The sequence below is a fragment of the Polypterus senegalus genome, chromosome 7, assembly GCF_016835505.1.
Source record: "Polypterus senegalus isolate Bchr_013 chromosome 7, ASM1683550v1, whole genome shotgun sequence".
NCBI lineage: Eukaryota > Metazoa > Chordata > Cladistia > Polypteriformes > Polypteridae > Polypterus > Polypterus senegalus.
This window is the reverse complement of record NC_053160.1, coordinates 120,133,037-120,154,889: the sequence shown is the minus strand read 5'-3', so window position 1 is coordinate 120,154,889 and position 21,853 is coordinate 120,133,037. Positions and strand designations below refer to the sequence as shown.

Sequence of the window (21,853 nt, the reverse complement as noted above, 5' to 3'; positions counted from 1 at the left end):
GTGGCTGAAGGATTTTGTTTCAAACAGTTTCTTAATAAGTGGCCAGTTCCTGTCTTTTATTTAATCCTAGGTTTTCATTAGCTGCTTTCTTTTGGCTTTTAGTGTTTACTCACTAAACTACCCAACAATATCTGTTTTATATTTTCCTCAGTTTAGTTCGTACATATTTCCACTTGTGAGCTGATCACACTACACACCATTACACTTGCAGTACAGTTACAGTTTGTAACATGTTTGACTTTCTGTAGTGTCTGTACCCTAGTCAGGAAATTATTTCAGTTTTGTAATCAAAAAGGTAAACATTTATCAGTAAAATGTAGCTTACACATTTAAGAAGGAAAAAATGAAGTTCATCTGACTACTTCCTGGATAAGGCTAGTAGTTGTAAACAAAATAGAGAGAAAATGAGGAGAAGCAGCATTCATCTTGACAAGAATGTGAAACATGGAAATGTATTGCCATTTTGAATGGTTGTGTACACGGTTTATTATTGTTGAATTGCAACTTTGTTTTAGTAATGTAGAGCAGGAAACTTTATAGAGAGTAATTTTTCTTTTGTTTTCTGTTCTTTCCTCAAATACACATTTTTCTGTTTCCTCTTAACCTTTGTGTACTGAGAAAAGCAATCTGGGGAACAAAACTAGTAAATAATCCTAATAAATGTTTTACTCTTTCTCAGGATGTTCATGCATTTTTGGATTAATTGCATAAATTTTTTTTTTTTTTTCTTTTAACTTTTGCTTAAATAAGGATGGACAAAAATGATGCTTTCTCTAAACTCACTAAAAGATTTTGAACAAAAAACTATTTTTTCTTAAGACTGTGTATTTTTGTTTTCCAAAAAGTATGTTTTTGACGCTTTTAACTATCTTGTCTCAGCATTATTAAATATGAAGTAGGAACAGATCTGCTCATTGCATACCAGTTGTTTTTATTATTTATTCAAATATTCCTTTCATTTTAAGGATGCTGCTTTATTAGATTTCGAACTTGTATTGTCTAGTACAGGGGGTCGGCAATGTTGGTCCTGGAGAGCCACAGTGGCTACAGGTTTTTGTTCCAACCCAGTTTCTTAATGAGAAGTCAATTATTGCTGATGAAAAAGCGGCATCCAGATAAGTTGCCCCCCACATTTCGCCCCCAACACATTTCGCCCTTGGCAATTTTCACCAAATCCAACTTTTCGCCACCACTATATTTTGCCCCGGTATTTATGTATATATCTATAATTGTAATTATAAATGTAATAAACCTTACCCAACATTGGAAATAAAAAAGTTCACTCACGTAATGTTCTTATACGACTCACAGATGAACATGTTCCACTGAAAATAGTATGCGTGTTTGTCTTCCTAAAAGGTGAGTATTGTACTTAAAATTTAATCCATGATTGTACGATTGTATTGGATTTCGCACGTTTTTTTTGCCAGCACTACAGGAGTTTCATGATGTGCGTTTACGGTTTTCGCCGCCTCATTATTGGTGGTGCGTGGCCTTGTTGAAGAACCATCAACACCTTGCAGACAGCACAATATCAAAACTGTTGCGTCACTACTCACCGCATTGTGTATTACTTTCTCACTGAAAGCGTTATTTTTGCATCGTAATGTAATTAATTTCCTTAGAGGCATCGCACAGAACTTTGAGTTTTAATCAATAATTTTATAAACTGAAATAGTTTTTTGTAAAATATTAAAATTACAAAGATATTAATTTAGTACATAATTGTATTTCACATGTAACGGCATGTGATATTAATTTTTGTAAAATCGTTCGGATTCATTTAATCGAAATAAAAATGTATATGTTTACAGAGCGTTACATTTCATTGATGCACTATGGCTAACTTTTTTTTATCATTTTGCTACAAAAATGTTCAAACTAGGAAAGTCAGTTTTGAACACTGAGAACAAATATTCACTTTATTTTTTCTAGAAACTTTCAACACTCAAAATGTCTGGTTGTGGGTATTAAAAGTTACTGGGGTGGGGAAGAAATATCATGAAGGCGAAGTTTCTGTAAACCTGAAAAGCACTTGCTACTCAAGTGACATTTTGATGCTTCATTTTGGTGGTCTTGAATGTTAAGGTTCCCCACCCTTAATTGCTTATTTCAATCTTAAACCGCTCCATTCACTGTTTTAATGTCCCCTTATTAGCAATAAGATGTAAATGACAAGGAATCCTGTAGTTCTTCTTTCTTTTTTTCCCATTTACATTTGTGTGTGTTCATCATGCACTGTTTAATTTAATAAAACACTTATAAGAAAAATGTAACAAACTGAAGATTATCCGTTTTAGGCTTCAAATCATTTGGAGGATATCCTTGGAAAGGAAAAAAATATATGATATAAGAACCTAATATTGCCTTTATTATTTATTATTTACTGTATAATTTATTATGCCTAACAAACCATAAGATTAAATAAGGTCTGAGATTGGCAAGGATCGTTTTCTAATTAAGCAACTGGGTTGGAATGAAAACCTGTAGCCACTGCGGCTCTCCAGGACTGACATTGCCCACCCCGGTCTAGTAGCTTTTTAAATGTTGTCTTCATATTAAAAATAATGGTTGCATTAATTTTTCTTTATTCCTCTCCAGTCTCGGGAACCTATTAAACTAAATGAGCTGAAGGCTGAAGTGACACCTCGCATTTCAGCAGAAGATTTGATAGATCTCTGTGAGCTGTCCGGCTTAAGCCACCTTAAGACACCTACTAAGAAGACCAAGTCCGGCAAGCCGAAGATACTAGTGGTTGATATTCGTAATTCTGAAGAGTATCCTTTTCACATGTTTACTGTCTTCAATTAGCAAAATGAAGTATGTATTGCACTCAAGTACCAAGTTTTACAGCTTTGATATAACTTAAAACAGTTTAGTCTTTCATTTGTTTTATTGTTCTAGAGAGTTTATGTAAAAAAGAGAGTACAAAAGTTGACCTTTTTTTAATTTTAGAAAAGGTAGCAAGCTGACAGAATTACAGTTTTCAAGATCCCAGAATACCATTATAGGAGAGCCAATAAATATCCATGTCCCTCTCTCTTCTGAACTCACTTATTCCAGTTATTTGTTGTGAAAGGTCAGCCTGTTGGGTGCATGGTTACCTTGGTCAATACCATCACAAAGCTCACTCACTGAACAGTGTAACAGCCATTTCATTAGATGCAAGAGGGACCGAGAGTACCTCTAGAAAACCCATACAAATTGAGAGGGAATTTGATACTTCCAGATGGACAGTGATTGGACCAGAAGAGTTATAGATTGCCTGTGCAATATATTTTTTGCTCCTGAAACAATAAGGGGGATGCACATAAAAAGGAAAATAGTGACTTCTTTTATACTATTCTTTCTCACATTATCAAATTTTAGAATCTTGTGGGGCTAGTGCTTGTTTAAGGAGCATCTGGCACTAGACACTTGTCAACAATGGACGGCATAACGGTCTATTGCAAGATGTACATTCGCTTATAATGGAACCATTTTAATGGCAATATAACCTAACAGAAATGTGTAGTAGAATGTGAAAGAATAACAGTTCCCAAAGAGAAATTTATGCAGAGAGAATATGTGGCATAACACATATAGTGACTGGGCCATGAATCAAACCTAGTATCACGAGGCAGCATTCCTAAAATTGCACCACCATGCTATATAGAGCACAAATATATTCCCTCTAATTATCACCATCTTACTAAGGATTCTTCCTTTTACTTTATGCAGTGACACATAAAAACTAGAATGTGATACTTTGGTCTGGATACAGTACATGACTATAGATATATCCTTGGAAATCCTTTACTTTTCTACTCCATTAAGAACAGTGTTCCCATCTGTCACTTAGACTTGTTGTGGGTGAGGATAAAAAGTCATTCTATGTTCTGGTGTTGGATCAGTTCAGCTGGGTGCTTGTTATTCATACTATAACAATTAATTTACAGTTGTAATTTTACACAATATCTTAATTTATTCTTGTATTTAGCCTCTGTTTAATGGCATGGTAGACCCATCTTTGAGCACTGTTCTTTAAAACATTCTTTATAGCATTTTATCCATTGTGTTTTTGTTGCTTCTAGAGAAAACACTAAATGGGAGACAGGGCACAGACAGAACAAAGTCAAATGGCCTCCATTAGAACTTGTATTAGCTGAAGGTTAACATCAGAAGCAGACCTATAAGCAGAAATCAACACTGTTTTTTCTGCTTTGTACAAATCTTATTATAGTTCATAAGAATTGCTACTTGGTTGTCCAAGTTTCAAACTATGGATTCTCTACTTTATGTTCCACCTACTGGCACCTTTGCATTCTCTTGTTCTAAAAAATTGCTACCTACCCCACTTTTGTGACAGAGCCAAGTCAAAGTTCAGTAGTGTCTACCAGGGAGCACAACACTATAATAGCCATTGCCGCTACTACTTCTAGGTCCTCATACACATTTAAAGACGAAATCCTTAGTGTGATTCTTTTTTTTTTCTTCACAATGTCCCTTACTTGTTTACACAAGTTAGTTAAGACTCAAAATATTACCAAATTCCTCACAATCTTAAAAATTCTGTTCCACAATGTCAATATTTATTCCTCAGTCTGCCTGATCAGGCTCTGTAGACTTGTGATAAAAAAATTATTCTGTTTTCACATGAAGATTTATAATTGAGTCAAATAGTCAATTATTTTGAGAAATATGCCATAATTTTAAATTTATTCATTATTTATTTTTTAGTTGCATTTGAAATGCCCAGTATTGCCCAAATACATTTTTAATCTTTAAAATTTATGGTTATTTATCTTTGAATATTCCCTTTTGGACACATTGTAACATAATAAATAAAAGGACCAAAGTAATACTCTGTTTCTAACAATTCACCTTTCTCAATGTCTGTATGATTTTGGCAGTAATTTGCACCGTACTGCCATGGTCTTCCTGAGTATAGTCACATAATTTTAAAATAAATATCTATAGTAGTTATCACAGAAATAGTATTTTATTTTACAAAAAAAAAAAGATATATATTACATTGTCCAAAACCTAAATAAAAAGCCTTTGCAGAATGTGCCTGATTGTACCAAATCCACATTAATATTGAGGCATTCTGTATATTACTTTATTTTAATTTGTTGGCTTGCTTGTATTTGGAATTTGCCATGATTAATAAATGAGTTGCAGCAAACTTTTCCTTACTGTTAACACAGCTCTATTTAAAGGCAGATTTCTTTTCTTAAAGCAAGTATGTGTTCTTATTTTTGTTTAAAACTACTGGTAACCTATTTTGTAATGGAAAGAAGCACCTTTAAACTGGCTTCTAGGTCTATCTTAGTGCCTCCTGTCATCAGGTAATATTGCTAAATTTTTGCTTTACATATTTTATCTTATTATGCAGATAGAAAAGTAAAAAGACTTGTGGTTTGACAGCTGCAAACACAGTACACAGTATAAATAGAGCTTGACTCGTGTTTAACCAATATGTTGACCAGTGTCTATTTTTAAATAAATTCTGTTCATGGGTGCCATAATAATCCTTTGCCTATTGGAAATGCTGAATTATCTCATTTCATCCACACTAGCAGTTGTTTTTGAGCAGATAACAGGTGGGAGTAAACTGTCAGAAATACACTTGATGATAACGAGGGAAGGGTGTCTTATATTTCCTTAAAGTAACTACTGAACATTTTTCAAGGCACGTGAAAAGAATAAGCAGTTCCTTTCATGGTGGTACTAGACAGTCATTTATTGTTTTAAAATTTCAGCAGTTTTTTCTGACCATCTTTTTTTATTAATGAATTAAATTTGATCCTTATGGTATTAGAGTTCTTCTTAAATACGCAGATACATTTTTCTTTTGTATTTGGATTCATGTCATTTTTTTCTTTTCTCAAAATAATATGTACGGAATGCATTTTCAGATAACATTAATTGTTGTATCCAATTCAGGCATATACTTTTTATTTATTAATTTTCTTTTTAATTTAACAGATTCATATTATAACTTTTCTGCCTTATTAGTTTCATATTAATAGTATATCTTTTTGCAGTTTATTAATAAACATATAAGCATTAATGGTATTAGCACTGGATTTTTCTTTATTGAAATATCATCCATGAGTGTGCATCAAAAGGTACATCATTATCGTTGGCTTTAAAATTATCTTTCTATAGCAAAAGGGGTATTTTGGAAGATTGCAGCTAAACTCCACAGAGATATTCAGGACTTGATGACCAGCTATTTTGTTTTGGAATGTTAATTGATTGTTTCTGTTTTTCTCAACTGGGGCCTTTCACTTCCATTTCACCGTCCTTCTTTGCACCTCATATTGTGTTGTAGTAGTTTTCTTATTGGACGTCTTAATTGTTTTGGTAGACATGACATTCACGTCCATTTCTGGAGTAAGTTGGCCTTCCATTACCAAGGGAGGGGACACATAGCAGGGTTTGATTAGCAATTAGAGATTTTGCCCCTCCAGGTCATTGCATTTATGAAACTTTGCCATAAAGTGAGACCAATTACTTGTTTTAACAGTACTTACTTCTGTCTGTTTACTCTTTAGTGCGCATATAGAAGGATCATATTAATAATAGCTGATTCTATGACCATTCTTATAAATCGGCAATGCATTCAAGCTACTTTATCAGTGTGAAATCTTTATAAATATGTAAATGATCTAAGCAGTGCTTTTCATTTATAGTAGTCATTCTCCAGTAGATATATAAGACATTCTCATGGCTTCAAATATCACAGTTGTCTAGATATTAATTCTCTTTCTATTTCACACAGAATTAACACTAGTGGCTGTAGAAATGACTAAAAGCGGACTTAAGCTGCCAGATTAGCTTGTGTTTCATTTGGCTCGTGTTAGGGAATGTACTGTGGGATTGTTGTCTTTTGTTGTCTTTATGTGAGCAGGATCCCTGTAGATGACAGTGTGTTTTGCTTAATGAACACCTCAATGCAGAACTAATATAATGGTATCTGTCTCAGATAGTATCTTCATTTACTGGATCCTTAAAAGTTAGCAAAGTGACAAAGGGAACGACATGTAAATGACATGACATTAGAATGCTATGAAAACATTTTCAGTCTCTAGCTCGTTTTTGCCAAATATGTTGCTTTGAAAATTTAATGAAATTAGGATATTTTATTCATTGATCTACAAAGCCTTTTCCCTCCATGTCAAATCAAATGGAAAATGGGAAAACTGAAGAATATGATTTAAGTGAAAATTGAAATCATCATTTAAAAATGTATTTATGTAATTTGTGTTAAGACAGATTTGCTCAGATGTTATATACAGTATTACCTAATTTATTCACATAGTAGGTTGATAGAAAACACTGATTTGCAAAACTAGTGTATTACCAATTTTAAGCTATTGTAGGAGAATAAGTAACCTCTCTCTGCCCCTCTCTTTTTCATATTTTTAAAGAAAGCTTCACTGTTCAGACAAAAAGAGCACTTTTGGTCAGTCAAACATGTAATTTTAGGGAAGAACAAGTCTGGGTGAGCTTAGAAACCCATTTCTAATACATGGGCTATTCTCTGGAACTCAGTACACAGAAAAATGCAAAATAATCTTTATACTACCTAGAATAGACTGTAGCTGTAGTATTAGCTGTCATGCAAAAAGAGCAATTCTTAGAAAATCTAATGCAAGGCTAATTGCTGCATGAATTAGGGAAATTGAACACTGCAATTAATTTAATTCAACATATTGTCGTTACACTTATCGGTACAATGAACAGCATCTGTTACTGAAAAACTAACACAAAACCCGTTCTTTTGAAACTGCACAGTATCAACAGTTCTACTTTCAAACGGCATATTTAAAAGACCTTGTTCTCAGCACTTTGTTCTTCTGCTATTCAACATGCTGGAGACTACATGGGGAACTCCCACCCACTCATAGTCATACTGGAGACTCTACAGGACTGTAGCCCCACCTTCAACATGCTAATAATTTCAAAAAAGAAACCACAGAGTGCTGCAAAGCAAGGGGGCGTGTTTATGTGGTGCAACATGATTGTTCAGTGCACCAGAGAGTCTGGAGTGAGATGGAGTATCCCTTATTTGCATTTATACAATATCAGTACCAGTACAATAGCTGCTATTGATACCAAAATGTTAGTACCAATCCAACACTAATGGCAGCCCTGGGTACAAGGTGAGAATCAGTCCTGGAGAGGGCATCAGTTCATTAGCTGGCACACACAAGAACCCACTCACATCACTTACAAAAGGCCAAGTTACAGTTGCTATTTAACATAACAAACACATTTTTCAAATGTGAGAGGAATAGCATCCAGAGAACAATTCTTGCAGAATTGATGGACACTGCAATTGACAAAGGATTAGTACCCAAGATTCTGTGTGAGGGTGCAGCACGAGCTACTGAATATAAATATCTAGTTTTATTAGCTGCCCGACCTGTCTAAGACGGGTTGAAATCTAAGTAATCAACACAGACCTCAGAGTTAACATTTACATTGCACCCTGCAATAAATATGTCTCTGTTATATGGCATTTGGTACGAGATCTGTAAAAGCAGCCTTAACATTTGTGATGAACTGTCTATTGAAATGACAGAAACATAGAAACAGGGCAGAGACACTTATGCTTTTATTAAGGTGGACATTTTATTTATATGTATAGTATTTATAAAATATTTACTAAATATGTATATATATATATATATACACACACATATATATATATATATACACATATATATATATACGTGTAAAATTAAAGTGGAAATGGTGGGTTCAAAAGATTGATGGAGGAACACATGTACAGTTTGTAAGTATATTTAAAATGTACAGTGCTACTTAAAAAAATTTCAACTCCTCATATATATTTAAATTGTAAAAGCTTGTTTACAAGATGTGAAGTTTCCTAAACAAATAACGGCAAAAGTACACTAATTAGAAGTGTTTTTCTGCGCCCAGGTAATCTTTTTGGAGATCTTCCACATATATCAAGTTTGCTCAGTCTTTGTGACATCTGATTCTTTCTTCTTAACATAGACTGTGGCGGATCCTTTGATGTTAATCTGGAGATCTTGCAGGATTCTTCTAACATCTAATGTTCGGCATGTGGCCTTTTATTTATTTATTTTGTGCTGCACTTTTTATGCACTTTAAAAAAAAAAAAAAGCTAGAGAAATTTTATCAGCTTTTGCCAATTTGAATAAAAAGCCAAAATGGAAGAAAGCCCATGCCAAATCTAAAAAGAACAGTGAGAGGTTATTTGAAGCACAGGCATAGAAAGGGAAAGAGAGGTCTGCAGTTGAGTGATTTGTATTTTTTTCCAGTTATAGATTTTATATTGCAATATGGACTGATTGATTTAAAATCATTTTTTAAACTTTCTCAGACAAATGTACAGCAAAAATTTTTAATGAGGTTAGTCTCTAAAAGATCTTGTCCAATCATAAGGTATTAATAGTCACAACAGGTTGAAAAGTAAGCTTTCCTTTTGGAAAGGACTTCTACCCTTTGCCAGTCTAGAGGAACTTCATTGGCCTTCCACCACTCTTCCATGGGCTTGCTATCCAGTAAAGTTTTGGATACTCTTAGTGTAACCTTGGTTGTCTGCCCAGTAACATACTGGTAACACACTGCAAGTATTGTCTAAGAGTGCTACATCCACTATTCCCAACCCCACAACTCTCTCTGAGTAGTGTTCTCTTGGATTCTTTGTTAGTATCTATTTGCTTTTACTGACATAGGAATGAAGTCTCTGTTGTCCTCTTTGAATTTTTACTTTGCTCTAGTCATTTGTCTTTGCCAAGCCTGGTGCTACCTCTTAGTTAACAGTTCCCTATATGCACACAGGACAAGAATTACAGCACTTTTATAATATTTGTAATGTGTATGCATTTTTCTGCAGACCCAGTCATCATTATCTTTTTTTACATAGAAACTTTTCATCAGTTTTAAAGAGCAAAAAGAATATAATTAAAATCAGCACTATTATATAACGCAAGTAAAAATTGTAATAATAAATTATACAGAGACTGTAAAACTAAATATGAACTGATTGAAAATATAAAAGTAGACTAACAGAGTTGATAAACAGCACAATGGAGTTAGCATCAGTATGGTACTTACAGAAAAATCAAGTTATTTAATAGAAAAAGCACTGCCTGGCCTTAAACAGAAGACATGAATGACATGAAGAACATGAATTTCAAGTACTATTAATACATTAGTATGATGGAGTCTTGCAAACCTAGGAAAGTATTTGAAGTGCAGTAGTAAGAAATCCAGAGACCAATAGATACATGACAGGTATCTCTGAGTGTGAAACTTTGTAGGCCATCACAGAAATGTGAAGATAATGTCATGCTTTCCTACTTAAGAGAAAGCCAATGTATTTGATCCAGTTGAAGTACGATGTGTTTGTTGCACCATGTATTAGCATATTTAATTTATTGTAATCTATTACTATTTAATGCAGGAAGACTACTGAAAACGGAGTCAAGTGATCCAGTCAAGTGATAATGAAGACATGACATAGTGTTTCTTTATTACATCATAAGGAGTAGTATATTTTGCAGCATGTACAATCTACTTGAAAATAAATTCTTTAATCTTACAGCCCAATGCTATCTGAGAAACACACCAACACACATTTCAGAATAGACAACAAAGGACAAAACAATCCTATATTACTGAAAATAAACACTTAGCTTGACTTGTAATTTTGATTTTAGTACTTGACACAAACATTTGTGAAAGTAGCATATCTACTGTACATCACCAAGTAAGTCTGTCTGGTACAATAGGAACAAATGAGAATGTCTTGTTTATGGCTCATGATTAAGAGAAAAGGTAAAAAGGCTGGATAATTTTAATTACTTCCAACAAAAGAGCACCCAAATATTGATCCATTGTGACAGATTGACTGACTGCTTGCATATGATTGAGTGTGCATAAAGGGACTCTTTCACATCTGATACCATGACTGATATTCCAAATACATGCTCATGCTCAAATACTTCTGTTTGGGTAAATTTAGCCTAAATTTACACACATAAATACAGTTGTGCCCATAAGTTTACATTTCCTGGCAGAATTTGTAAGATGTATAACCATACTTTAAAGAAAAGATGACTGATCAAGCAAAACACATTTCATTTACTTTTAATGGAACCCAAATTGAACTATAAGGCTTCATAGAATAGCACAACCATTAAACAAAGCATAGTAATAAGGAAAATAATGAGATGGCCCCTGTTCAAAAGTTTGCATAAGCCTAGTTCTTACTAATGTGTATTGCCTCTGTGGGCATCAGTGATGGTTTGCAGTCTTTTTTGATAGTTGTGGATGAGACCCTTGATTTTCTCATGTGGTAGAGCTGCCCATTCTTCTTGGCAAAAAGCCTCCAGGACCTGTAAATTCTTGGGTTGCCTTGCATGAACTGCATGTTTGAATTCTCCCCAAAGTGGCTCAATGATATTGAGGTCAGGAGCCTGTGATGGCCACTCCAGCACCTTCACTTATTTCTGCTGTAGCCACAGAAGGGTCAACTTGTCCTTGGGATCATTGTCATGTTGGAAGCTCCATGTACTTATCGTGCACATCTTCCAGACTGATGAATGCAAATTGTTCTCCAATGTAACATGTTGCATTCATCTTAACATCAATTTTCACTAAGTTACCTGTGCTGCTGTAGCTCACACACACCCCCAGAACATCAGAGATCCACCTCCATGCTTCACAGTGAGAATGGTGTACGTCTCGTCATAGACCTTGTTGCATCCTATCCAAATATAGTATTTATAGTTGTGACCATAAAGTTCAATTTTGTTCTCAACACTCTAAGCTTGTCTAGATGTTGTTTGGTATTTTGTAATTGGGTTGTTTTGTGGCATTGGTACATCCATCCATCCATTATCCAACCCAGTAAAGGCTTTTTTCTTGCCTGCTCAGCCCATTTTTGTTCAGGTGCCTCCTTATTGTGTATCTTGAAAGCAGCACAACTTGTTTGCGGAGAAGACTATATTTCAGCTCAAGTGACTTGTGGGTTTTTCTTGGCATCTTAACAAATGATCCTGACAGTTGTGGCTGAAATCTTGGTTGGTCTTACTTACTCTGGCATGGTAAAAAATACGATCCCTAACTTTCAGTTTTTTATCAGTTTGAACATTACTGAGAGGCATTTTCAGATCTCTGGATATCTTTTTATATCCTTTTCCTGTTTTATACAAATTAACAACCTTTTCTGGTAGATTCTTTGACAGAGCTTTTGCTTTCCCCATGGCTCTTTACCCAGCAAAGTCAGTGCAGTTCTGCATGATTTTAAATTGAGTATTTATACATAAGACGCTGATTACAATCAAAGAGTTTACAGGTATGGACACTCTCCCATAATTCCCCTTAATCGGAACCTGTGTGTGTTAAATTGTATGTTTATTGTCAGCCCTAACATTCAAGGGTAGGTAAACTTTTGAATAAGGTCCATTTGGGTGATTTTAGTTATCATTATGACCTTTATGTGATAAGAAGTTGCTTTGCCAGAGCAATTAAAAGGAAAGCTTTCTGCATGATTAATTATATTTTCCAAACAATATTTCACAAATTCTGCCAGAGTATGTAAACTTAGAAGCACAACTGTGAATATTGCTGATAATGTTGTATGTGTATAAAGCTATTTAAAGCATTAATTAAAGTGAATTGGTCTATTCAAGCATTCGTGAGCCAATGGCATAATTAAAAGGATATGACTTTAAATAATATTTTTTATTTATTTTCCTGACATTTGTTAGATGATAATGCTGAAAATCTATGAAAAACAAATTTTAACTGATTGTTTTTAAAGGATCATATTTTAATGGTGTATTTATTAAAGGTAATGTTTTGCTTTAAGAGAAGCCAGGCTAAGTATTTTAAATGGATGTTTATATATACACAACTAAATGGGTGTTCAAACATAATTTAAATATTTGTATCCATGACCAAATTAAAACCAAAAAAGGTTACTTTTCAGTCTGTTGATAAAAAAGATATGTGCCTAACATACTAGACATTTTAATTTAGATAAAAGCAGTTACTTGAGGGACATGTTCAATACAGTCTTTACTCATCAGATTATTAAAGGGCAATTATAAAAACAAATTAGTTTGGCAGTACCCACATATTGTGTAGTGGAGATGTTAGAGTAGAGTTTTCCTGTTTCTGTATTTTTATTATTATAGCCCTTGGTAATGCTAGTGTGCAAAAAGATAAAAACACGTTTAGGCATGCCAGTCCAGTAAAAGCTGAGTAATGCTTAATGGACATGTACCTGAAAGCTTCAGCTAGTTAAGAACAAACATCTTAATTTTAGCTTTGAGAGAAAAGTTAATGGATCTGTTAAAATCTGTATGAGGCACAATATATCATACTATTTGTTATTGTGTCTGTCAGTTCAAACTGGAATTTTACAGTGAGCAGAGCTGGAACTGTTGCCCTGATTTTATCACAGTGAACTCGGTCATTTTCCTTTAGGGTATGCCAAGCCTATTTTGAAAGGGTGAATGGGCTTTAAAATACAACATTTATGTACAGTATTTTTGAGACATAGCTTGCGTTAGAGTACATTTTCACTATAATTTCTTTATTACCTCTTTTTATAAACAGATACAATAATTGCTAGTGCCAGTTGTATGCAGTATTCTGCCCTTATGCTAGCATCTTACCCTGTAGAAAATAATGGATTTATGACTAATCTAAGTCTTCTAGTCATATTGATTAATTTCTGTGCACCACACCCAATGGCAATGTGTTGCATGTTGGATGTTGGTTGAACTTCACTTTACTGGGTACATGAGAAATTACTAATCCTGTAGTACTACTAATTTAACTCAATCATACATCATTGGATTTACAGAAGAAACTTAGTGCTGTTAATAATATACAATGCAGTGTTTTGGGAGTATTCGGGGAGTTACTGAACAAAACAACATTATGCCTAATCCATTTCCAGAACCTCTGAAGCTGTTTTATGGGGTTCTTAAGCCCAGGAGGAATTGTCTGATCAAGATCGTGTCTTGATGGTACCGAAGCATTTCTACTTTGACAAGGTTGGGCTAGACAGTGCCCCAAAGGGACATTCAAAGACCCTGAAATTTTGTTATAGTCTTCCCCCAGCCTATGACTTTCAACAGGTCAATGTTTCAAATGTTTTTCTGTTTGGTTCAGTCACATTTTAGATAATAGAACCAGCTTTATTCTTCATTCAAAGTTCTTTTTTCCACTAGTTTATGTATTGTACTTGGCTCGGGTAAGGTTAATTTAACTTTTACCTTGTTAAAGCAATGTGTGTCAATACTTGAGTTTTTCTGAAAATATGTGACAATTACTGTATATCAATACATATTTTTTTACATAGTTATTTTTTAAAATTGTTATTTATTTATTTTACTCTGAATATGTATAGTACAGTTTGCAGGCCAGTGAAGAAAACTCCTACTTCGTTACATTTTGCTCTTTGTTTTTTTTTTTTTTTTACAAAACCCTTTGGCTGACCTGCCCCACTATGCATTTTGTTTTGGTGTTTCCCATGATACCACAATGATTAGCTTTGCTGTATTGAGAGTACATGTTCTTCCAAAGACATACACGTCAGGTCAATTGATGACTCTGAACTGAGCCAGCATGCAAGTGTGTTCTTGTCCAGGTGTAGTTTCTGCCTTGTTCCCATTGCTACTGATACAGAAAATCAAGTGGCTCGATTAGTGATTACCTTACACAGGAAACTCTTTCTTTTCTGTATTACATTTTTAAACTATAGAAATTAATCCAGAGTCTTAATAATTTAGATGGCTGTTTTATATGATTTTAATGAAATATAATGAACATCTTACACAGGTTTAAAATCACCTATTTAGTTTGAGGTACCATTTTATGTGAGATAATATTATAAGATCAGGAGTGCAATCCTAATTAAAAATGGCAACAAGGCCAAGCATCACTCATCAATGGTAACTGAGAAGAGAGACTGGGAAGGACTTACTAGCTACTAATTACAATGAAATGCAATCATTTTTAAAAAGAAAAGTAGTCAGATCTAGCGTAAAGCTTTTTGAGTAAAACAACAGATCTTCAGCCCTGGTGTATGTTCATGATGAGACCGATGTGAATCCATTTATCATTTACTTTTTTAATTAATTTGTTTCATTAGATTTTAGTTTTGCTCCCCCCATTTGCCTGAAAAGGCGTTTTCAGGGTTTTACATTTTGTTTAACCTTAACGATATTATGCAGCTTCAATCGAGGTCACATATCAGGGAGCATAAACATTCCATACAGCACAGCCTTTGGACAAGACAGAGAACTGATCCAGTGTCCTAACACTGCTACTCTCCAGAGTTTCAAGGGCAGAGTCATCGTGGTTGTCAGCCAGGCAATGAAGAGTGCAGCAATTGTAAGTTCTTTGTTTATTTATGAATTGGCACTGATTGGTAAAGCTATCCAGAATTTTTTTAAACAAAAATCATGCCTTTTTAAAATGCATATTTATATAGATAAGTATATGTACTGTTAATTTCATATTTGTAGCCAGCATGTTGTTAATGTATTCATTTGTTTACTCTTGTTTTAATTAAAGTAGCTATCATATTTTGGATGAATTGTTTTCATTTCAATTCATTATGATTACAATTTGTAAAGAACATTTGTAAAATCGTTTTTCAAACTTTTATTTTCTTTCCTTTCATTTTCTAACTTGTGTGGCCTATGTTTTTATTCAATTCATCTTGTAAGGAAACTGTTAGATTGAAACCATAATCACCAATGCTTCTTTTTAGAATGGCAAGCCATCTTGACCCACCTCCTATTGTTCATGTTATGAGATTTCCAATATTGTTCTTTCATACTAATGTTATTTTGAACTGGCTGGTAACATTAGACACTGGCACAGTGTAGCACATAATAAAACCACTCTAAAATTCACTGCAGTAGTTCACATGTTGTGCTTGCACTCTTTATCTTACTACTATTTTAGTAGTGTACAATATAAGCTTTACCTCTACTGCACATAAAATGCTTAATTTAAATATTTTAAACCTAAGTTATATTTAGCTGTCAGTAACCTGCATTTTAACCAAAGTAAGCCAATATGCCATTTTGGTAACCATTTGGAATTTGGCAAAGTTTTTTGTTGGAAGGGTATGATACTGTGATTTGAAAGCTCATTTTCTTGCATGTTTAGATAATAACCTGCTTAAATTCCATATTAAATTTGCAAATTAGATTAAAGACATCAAATGTCATACCTCTCTTATGCAAATTTTAGTGTTAGTAATATGCTGGTAGTAGGTGCAACACATTCAGAATTGTATAGGACAAATGTGCTAATTTATCATTTTAATCCTTATTTATATTTAAACCTTTGTTTTAAAAAAATGTTTAACTTGGCATACTTGCACTTACTTGTACTCAGCTATATAGCTGCTGCTGAATCATTGTTAAGACCCCACCATGTAGTACTTGGAATGAGAGAAAAATCAGTAAGTAACAGTGAGGCTTAAGAGTAGCCAAGACTTCAGTATCCACTACAAAAAAACAGCAAACCATGAGCAGACAGCTGCAGGAGGTAGGTGTATGGACAGCCACAAAACCTCAAAATGCATTTGAGATTGTGAGCATCATATATATATATATATATTGTGGCCTGCAGGAGGCACTCCAGCTCCCCAAACTCAACTACAGCACTCAGGTTTTATTTTGCTGTGGGAAACTCTTCCCAAACGTTTCTTTCTTATAAGCACAACACAAAGCACAATAAAGCAGCACACAGCAATGCCTTTCTCTTCATCTCTTTATCTTTGTCTCTCTATCCTTCCACCTCCACTCCTCCTACAGCAAGCTTTGTCACCTTCCTTGTGACTCTGGCTCCTGAGCAGTGGCAGCTGGCTCCTTCTATGTCCACAAGATTGGTCCAGAAGCACTTCCAGGTAAAGTGGGAGCCCGATGACATAGGGCTCAGGAGTCAAGCAGCACCCACTGGCAGCATCCCTGGAACCCAACAAGGCTGAGCCACCAAACTCCAATTCCCAACGTACGCTGTGGGAATCCCTGGTGCTGTAGTAATCCAGGGGGGCTGCCACCTAGCAATCCAGGGGAGGTAATTCCCTCTGTATGTTGTCTCCCCCAGTCCATTCACTGTGGAGCAGTCCTGAATTTGAAGAAAACTGTCAAAGTAATAAATAGCAAATGTCTAAAATATATATATTTGTGTCAAGCAATATGATTAGTTAGTTGTTACTTTTCCAGCATGGTGGAGTCACAAAGTTTAGTTAAAAATATACAAATTACCGGCAGTAATGACTATGAAGACCTACTTACTGTAAATAAAAAAATGAGATTGTACATACTATATATCAGAAAAGAACATATCCATCTAATTTTCATAAAGTATAATTTTTTTGTGATGCTCTATGATTTTTAAGAAGTACTGCTGTCCAATTAATTCTTTTTCCTTTTTATCTCTCTCAACCCTCCAATCTCTCCATACACCACTACATTTAATGAATGTGCCAGTGGGTAGTGCATGTATCGCATTTGGGTCATTCCATGTCAAATCAACCAATGGCTCAAGCACTTCACACTGAAAAAATTCTGGAAAATTGATGAGGTGTATCAATGACACCCTGCAAAAATTTTTTGATGTAAGATTAGTACTTTCCAAGATACAGCCAGTTTACCGGGTGGTCGTTGATTTTATCCGGCCTCATTTTTTTCATCAAATTTCACAAGACCATAGCTCAAGAACTAAATCACCGAGCAGGCTCAGACTTTGCACGATGATGCATTAATTGGTATAGTATGTGATGAGATTAAAACATTTGGTCCAGATGACCCTGCATGGTCAAAGCAGCCCCTTGAACTTGACCAAACTTTAATTTGAGTTTCTGGCTTAACTATGTTTAGGTCTTAGAAACACATATTTGTAACCAACTCACCGACTTTTGATTTTTTTTCCTTATTCAGGTAACTATATAGGCTTAGTGAAAAGTCAATAAACAGAAAAGTAACTGTATCAGGGTTTGAACAGCAGACGTGCCAAATCCAAAAAATCATTTTTGGTTTCATTTTCAGAGCACCCTAATGGCATGTGGGAATGCGCAGATAATTTTAAAAATATTTTTCATTTATTCTACATTGTCTCTTCTTTCTCAAAACACAAACCTTACTTTTCTTATGCAAATTTTTCATGGTTATTTTCCATCCTAAACATAGGCTGAATGTGCCATTTTTTAATAATGGCAATCATTGAGTTTTCCATCAGTATGTTATCAGAAGTGTTAAACTTATTTTCATATCAAATGATGATGTCCTGTCTCATGTTGCTGAACAGAGAATGCAATCCTCCAAGGCCAAAAAGTACCTTCTACTCGAGAATACCACTGTTACATCCCTACAAAAGATGGCAAACTCAAAGTCAGCTGGGTGTCTGGTGAGGACAGTCAATTGACTGTCCAAAAATTCACCACTGAAGCAGCAGCTGAGATCCTGCCCTCTCACTATCACACTCTTGATAGATCAGATGAATCCCTTACATTAGACCAGTGTCTTATTGGAGGCTATGCTGGGTGCATGTATGATGAAAAATGTTAGATTGGTGTGATTCGTGACAAGAGTGAAGCAGAATCAGACATCCTAATATGTTTCTTGCATCTAAACTGTCCTGCATTGTCTTCTCATTGGCCACCTAGAGCCAATATTTGTTGGGTGCCATTACAGTGTGTCATTGCACTGCTTATTGCACCTACAACGGTCAGTGGGAGGCAGTACCATCTTGATCTCAAAGAAGATCATGCCCTACGCTTTGCACTTTGATTGAAATAGAAATGAAATGGGTCACATTCCTGCTGCTGTAATACCAAGATGTTAACATTTCATTATAACTAGTGTTGTATTTAGTGATAAATCAAGCAGATGTTGTTCATGTGTTGTGCTTAATGTGCCTTTGATGATTTATTTTTCCATTAATCCTATGCCCAGGTTAGTGATGAAGAACTTGATGATTATCATTACTGACAAATGATGAATTTAACCCATGTTTAGAATGGAAAATAAAAATGAAAGATTCACATGAGAAATGTAAGACCTGTTTATTGAGAAAGAAGGGACCATGTAGGATACAGGAAAAATATTTTTTTTAAATGTCTGGACATTTCTACAGTGCATTAATCTGGTCTGAAAATTAGACCCAAAATAATTTTTTCACATTTGAGAGGTCTGCTAGTCAAACCCTGATGCAGTTAGTTTGTTTTTAACCTTTTAAAAAGTCCTGTGTATGTATCTAAACATGGAAGAATGTCCAGCAGGCTGCATCAGTTAGAAGGTCTGCTGTTAGCAAGTGGTGTCATCTGGACCAAACATTTTGATTTTGTTACATACTATATCTGTATCGGTACCAGTTTGCCAAATTTGAGCCTTCTAGGTGGTTTAGTTCTTTAGATATGGCCATGTCAAATTTGACACCCATCTCCCCTTACAAAATTGGCTGTATCTTCAAAAGTATTGATCTTACGACAAAGTAATTTTGCAGAGCGTCTCCTGGATAACATGGGTACACTTGGTGTGGGATTTCTGGAAATCAGTTGATTTGATATGGAATGACCCATTTCCTTTGCAGGATGGCAAACATTTTATTAGCTATAGATGATTAGGATGAGAAGACAACAAAAAGCCAGACGGCCATCTTTTGCTATTTTCACAGCTATCGCTGGCACTGCTGCACCAAGAGATTTGTCGGTACAAGAAAGGAGCCAGCATTCATGGGGGACTGTGACTGTTGTCACATCTGTAGCTCTTCTCCATTTTTGTTATTTAGCAAAGTGATTGTAAGTCAGTTAAGGTTATGTAACTACTGCATCTATAAGAAGATTACTATAACTTTATAACATCACTAGACATTAAGCCCGTTACAATAACGGGCGCTAGAACAGTAGTGCATAAACATTAGTAGGAACAGTCTATATTAAATGGCAAGGGACCTTGTATGTGGCTGTAATATGCGTCACTGTATTGTGTGCCTTTAATTTTCTCTCTCAGTAATAAGGTTTGTATTTCCGTAAAATGCCTGTAATTTTGTGTGACAGTAATACAGTGGAACCTCGGTTCACTACCATAATTCCAAAACTCTGGTTGTAACCCGATTTGGTCGTGAACCGAAGTAATTTACCCCATAGGATTGTATGATAATACAATTAATCCGTTCCAGACCGTATGAACTGAATGTAAATATATATATTTTTAAGTTTTTAAGCACAAATATAGTTAATTATACCATTCAATGCACAGCGTAATAGTAAACTAAATGTAAGATCATTGAATAACACTAAGAAAACATTGAACAACAGAGAAAACTAACACTGTAAGTTTTAAGCACAGGGAAAAAAATGAACATTTGAAAAATCCGTAATTTAATAAACCACCAAGAAAAGTAACATTGCAACAATGCACGCACGCGCCTGTGTGTGTGTGTGTGTGTGTGTCTCTCTCGCGGGCGTGCGTGTGTGTTTGTCTCTGTTAAGCACACACCTGTGTGTGTCTGTGTCTGTCTGTCTCGCCTGTTTGTGTGTCTGTCTGTCTCTCTCTCGCGCGTGCCTGTGTGTGTATGTGTGTGTGTGTGTGTATGCAAGTGTGTGTGTGTCTGTCTGTCTGTCTCGCGCGTGCGTGCGTGTGCGTGTGTGTGTGTCTGTGTCTGTGTCTGTCTCTGTCTTGCGCACGCCTGTGTGTCTCTTTGTGTATGACTGTCTCGCGCGTGCCTGTGTGTGTGTCTGTCTCTCACGTGTCTGTGTCTGTCTCTTGCGTGCCTGTGTGTGTGTCTGTCTCTCTCTCTGCACAGGGAATGCACAGGAAGAGACTGAACATGTGCCGTGTGGCCCACACATGCGCACTTCACCAGAAGAGACACACGGACACCTGGACGCACACAGTGCTTTTATTAAAGAGGATTACTGCATGCATGACACTATAATATTGTCAGTAAAGAAGTAGTCAGTTTAGGAATAACAATGATACTCTGTCCATGTGGTGTTGGATATTTTATTTATTTTTGAAAGTATAGAGTTATTAGTGCAAACTGAGGCAGGAATTAGAAGTAAACCATGAATAACTGGCATACATATGCAGTTACAGTAAAATAATCAGCAATTATAACTTTGTTAGGGTAGACATGTTGGCAATAGAGGAAAACATTTAGACACAAACTCATTATCATCCTATTTTAGAGGATATACTTTAGCCAGAATCAGTTCAGTCTCTAATATTGTCTTCCAACTGTAATTACACAGCAGCCACCTGGATCTGAAATCATCTGGGATATTACAAAGGAAATGGACTTATCTAATGTGTCTAACATCTGTCCCACCTATTTCTTCTTAATTCTGTTTCAAGTGTAAACAAGTCTCTTGTAAAAAAAAAAAAAAAAGCAATTTCAGCTTTAAGATTGTTAAAAGTTTTACTTTATTTTGGTTATGAGTGAGCAGGCTCTGTGATGTTCCTGCTAATAAAGTTTAATGATTAGGAAGATGCTGTGTAGAATATTTGGAGCTAATTAAGAATAAGTGTGTCTGCAAAGCAAGTTTGACAGGTGACATAGAAAAGGTAAAAGCATCAAAGAAAAAAAGGAAAGATTACTAATAAAATTATCTCCTCAAATAAGTGAAAATGGTCTGTGTTTTCTACCATACTGTAGAATCATAGTGAAAGAAATCCCTCCACTCTCTTAGAAACCTAATTTCTTTGTCCAAGTTAAAGTTAAAGCATTTCAGAATAACAATAAAGAATAATTAAAAGGAAACCTAATAAAATACATTTGCAGATAAGAATAGGGAAACAAAAAGAATACTAATAATGAAGTTATA

General features: G+C 35.0%; 1 protein-coding gene across 5 annotated transcripts in view; it reads left to right on the top strand.

Annotated features, from left to right (window-relative positions):
- The window catches only part of tbck (TBC1 domain containing kinase), a 255,240-nt gene that overhangs the window by 216,259 nt on the left and 17,128 nt on the right, over positions 1–21,853 (top strand). For all 5 annotated transcript variants that reach the window (XM_039759207.1, XM_039759206.1, XM_039759204.1 and 2 more), the window contains 2 exons: positions 2,602–2,777; positions 15,240–15,399. In XM_039759207.1, the coding sequence (XP_039615141.1) occupies positions 2,602–2,777; positions 15,240–15,399 (336 nt within the window). The remainder of the gene's footprint in view (positions 1–2,601; positions 2,778–15,239; positions 15,400–21,853) is intronic.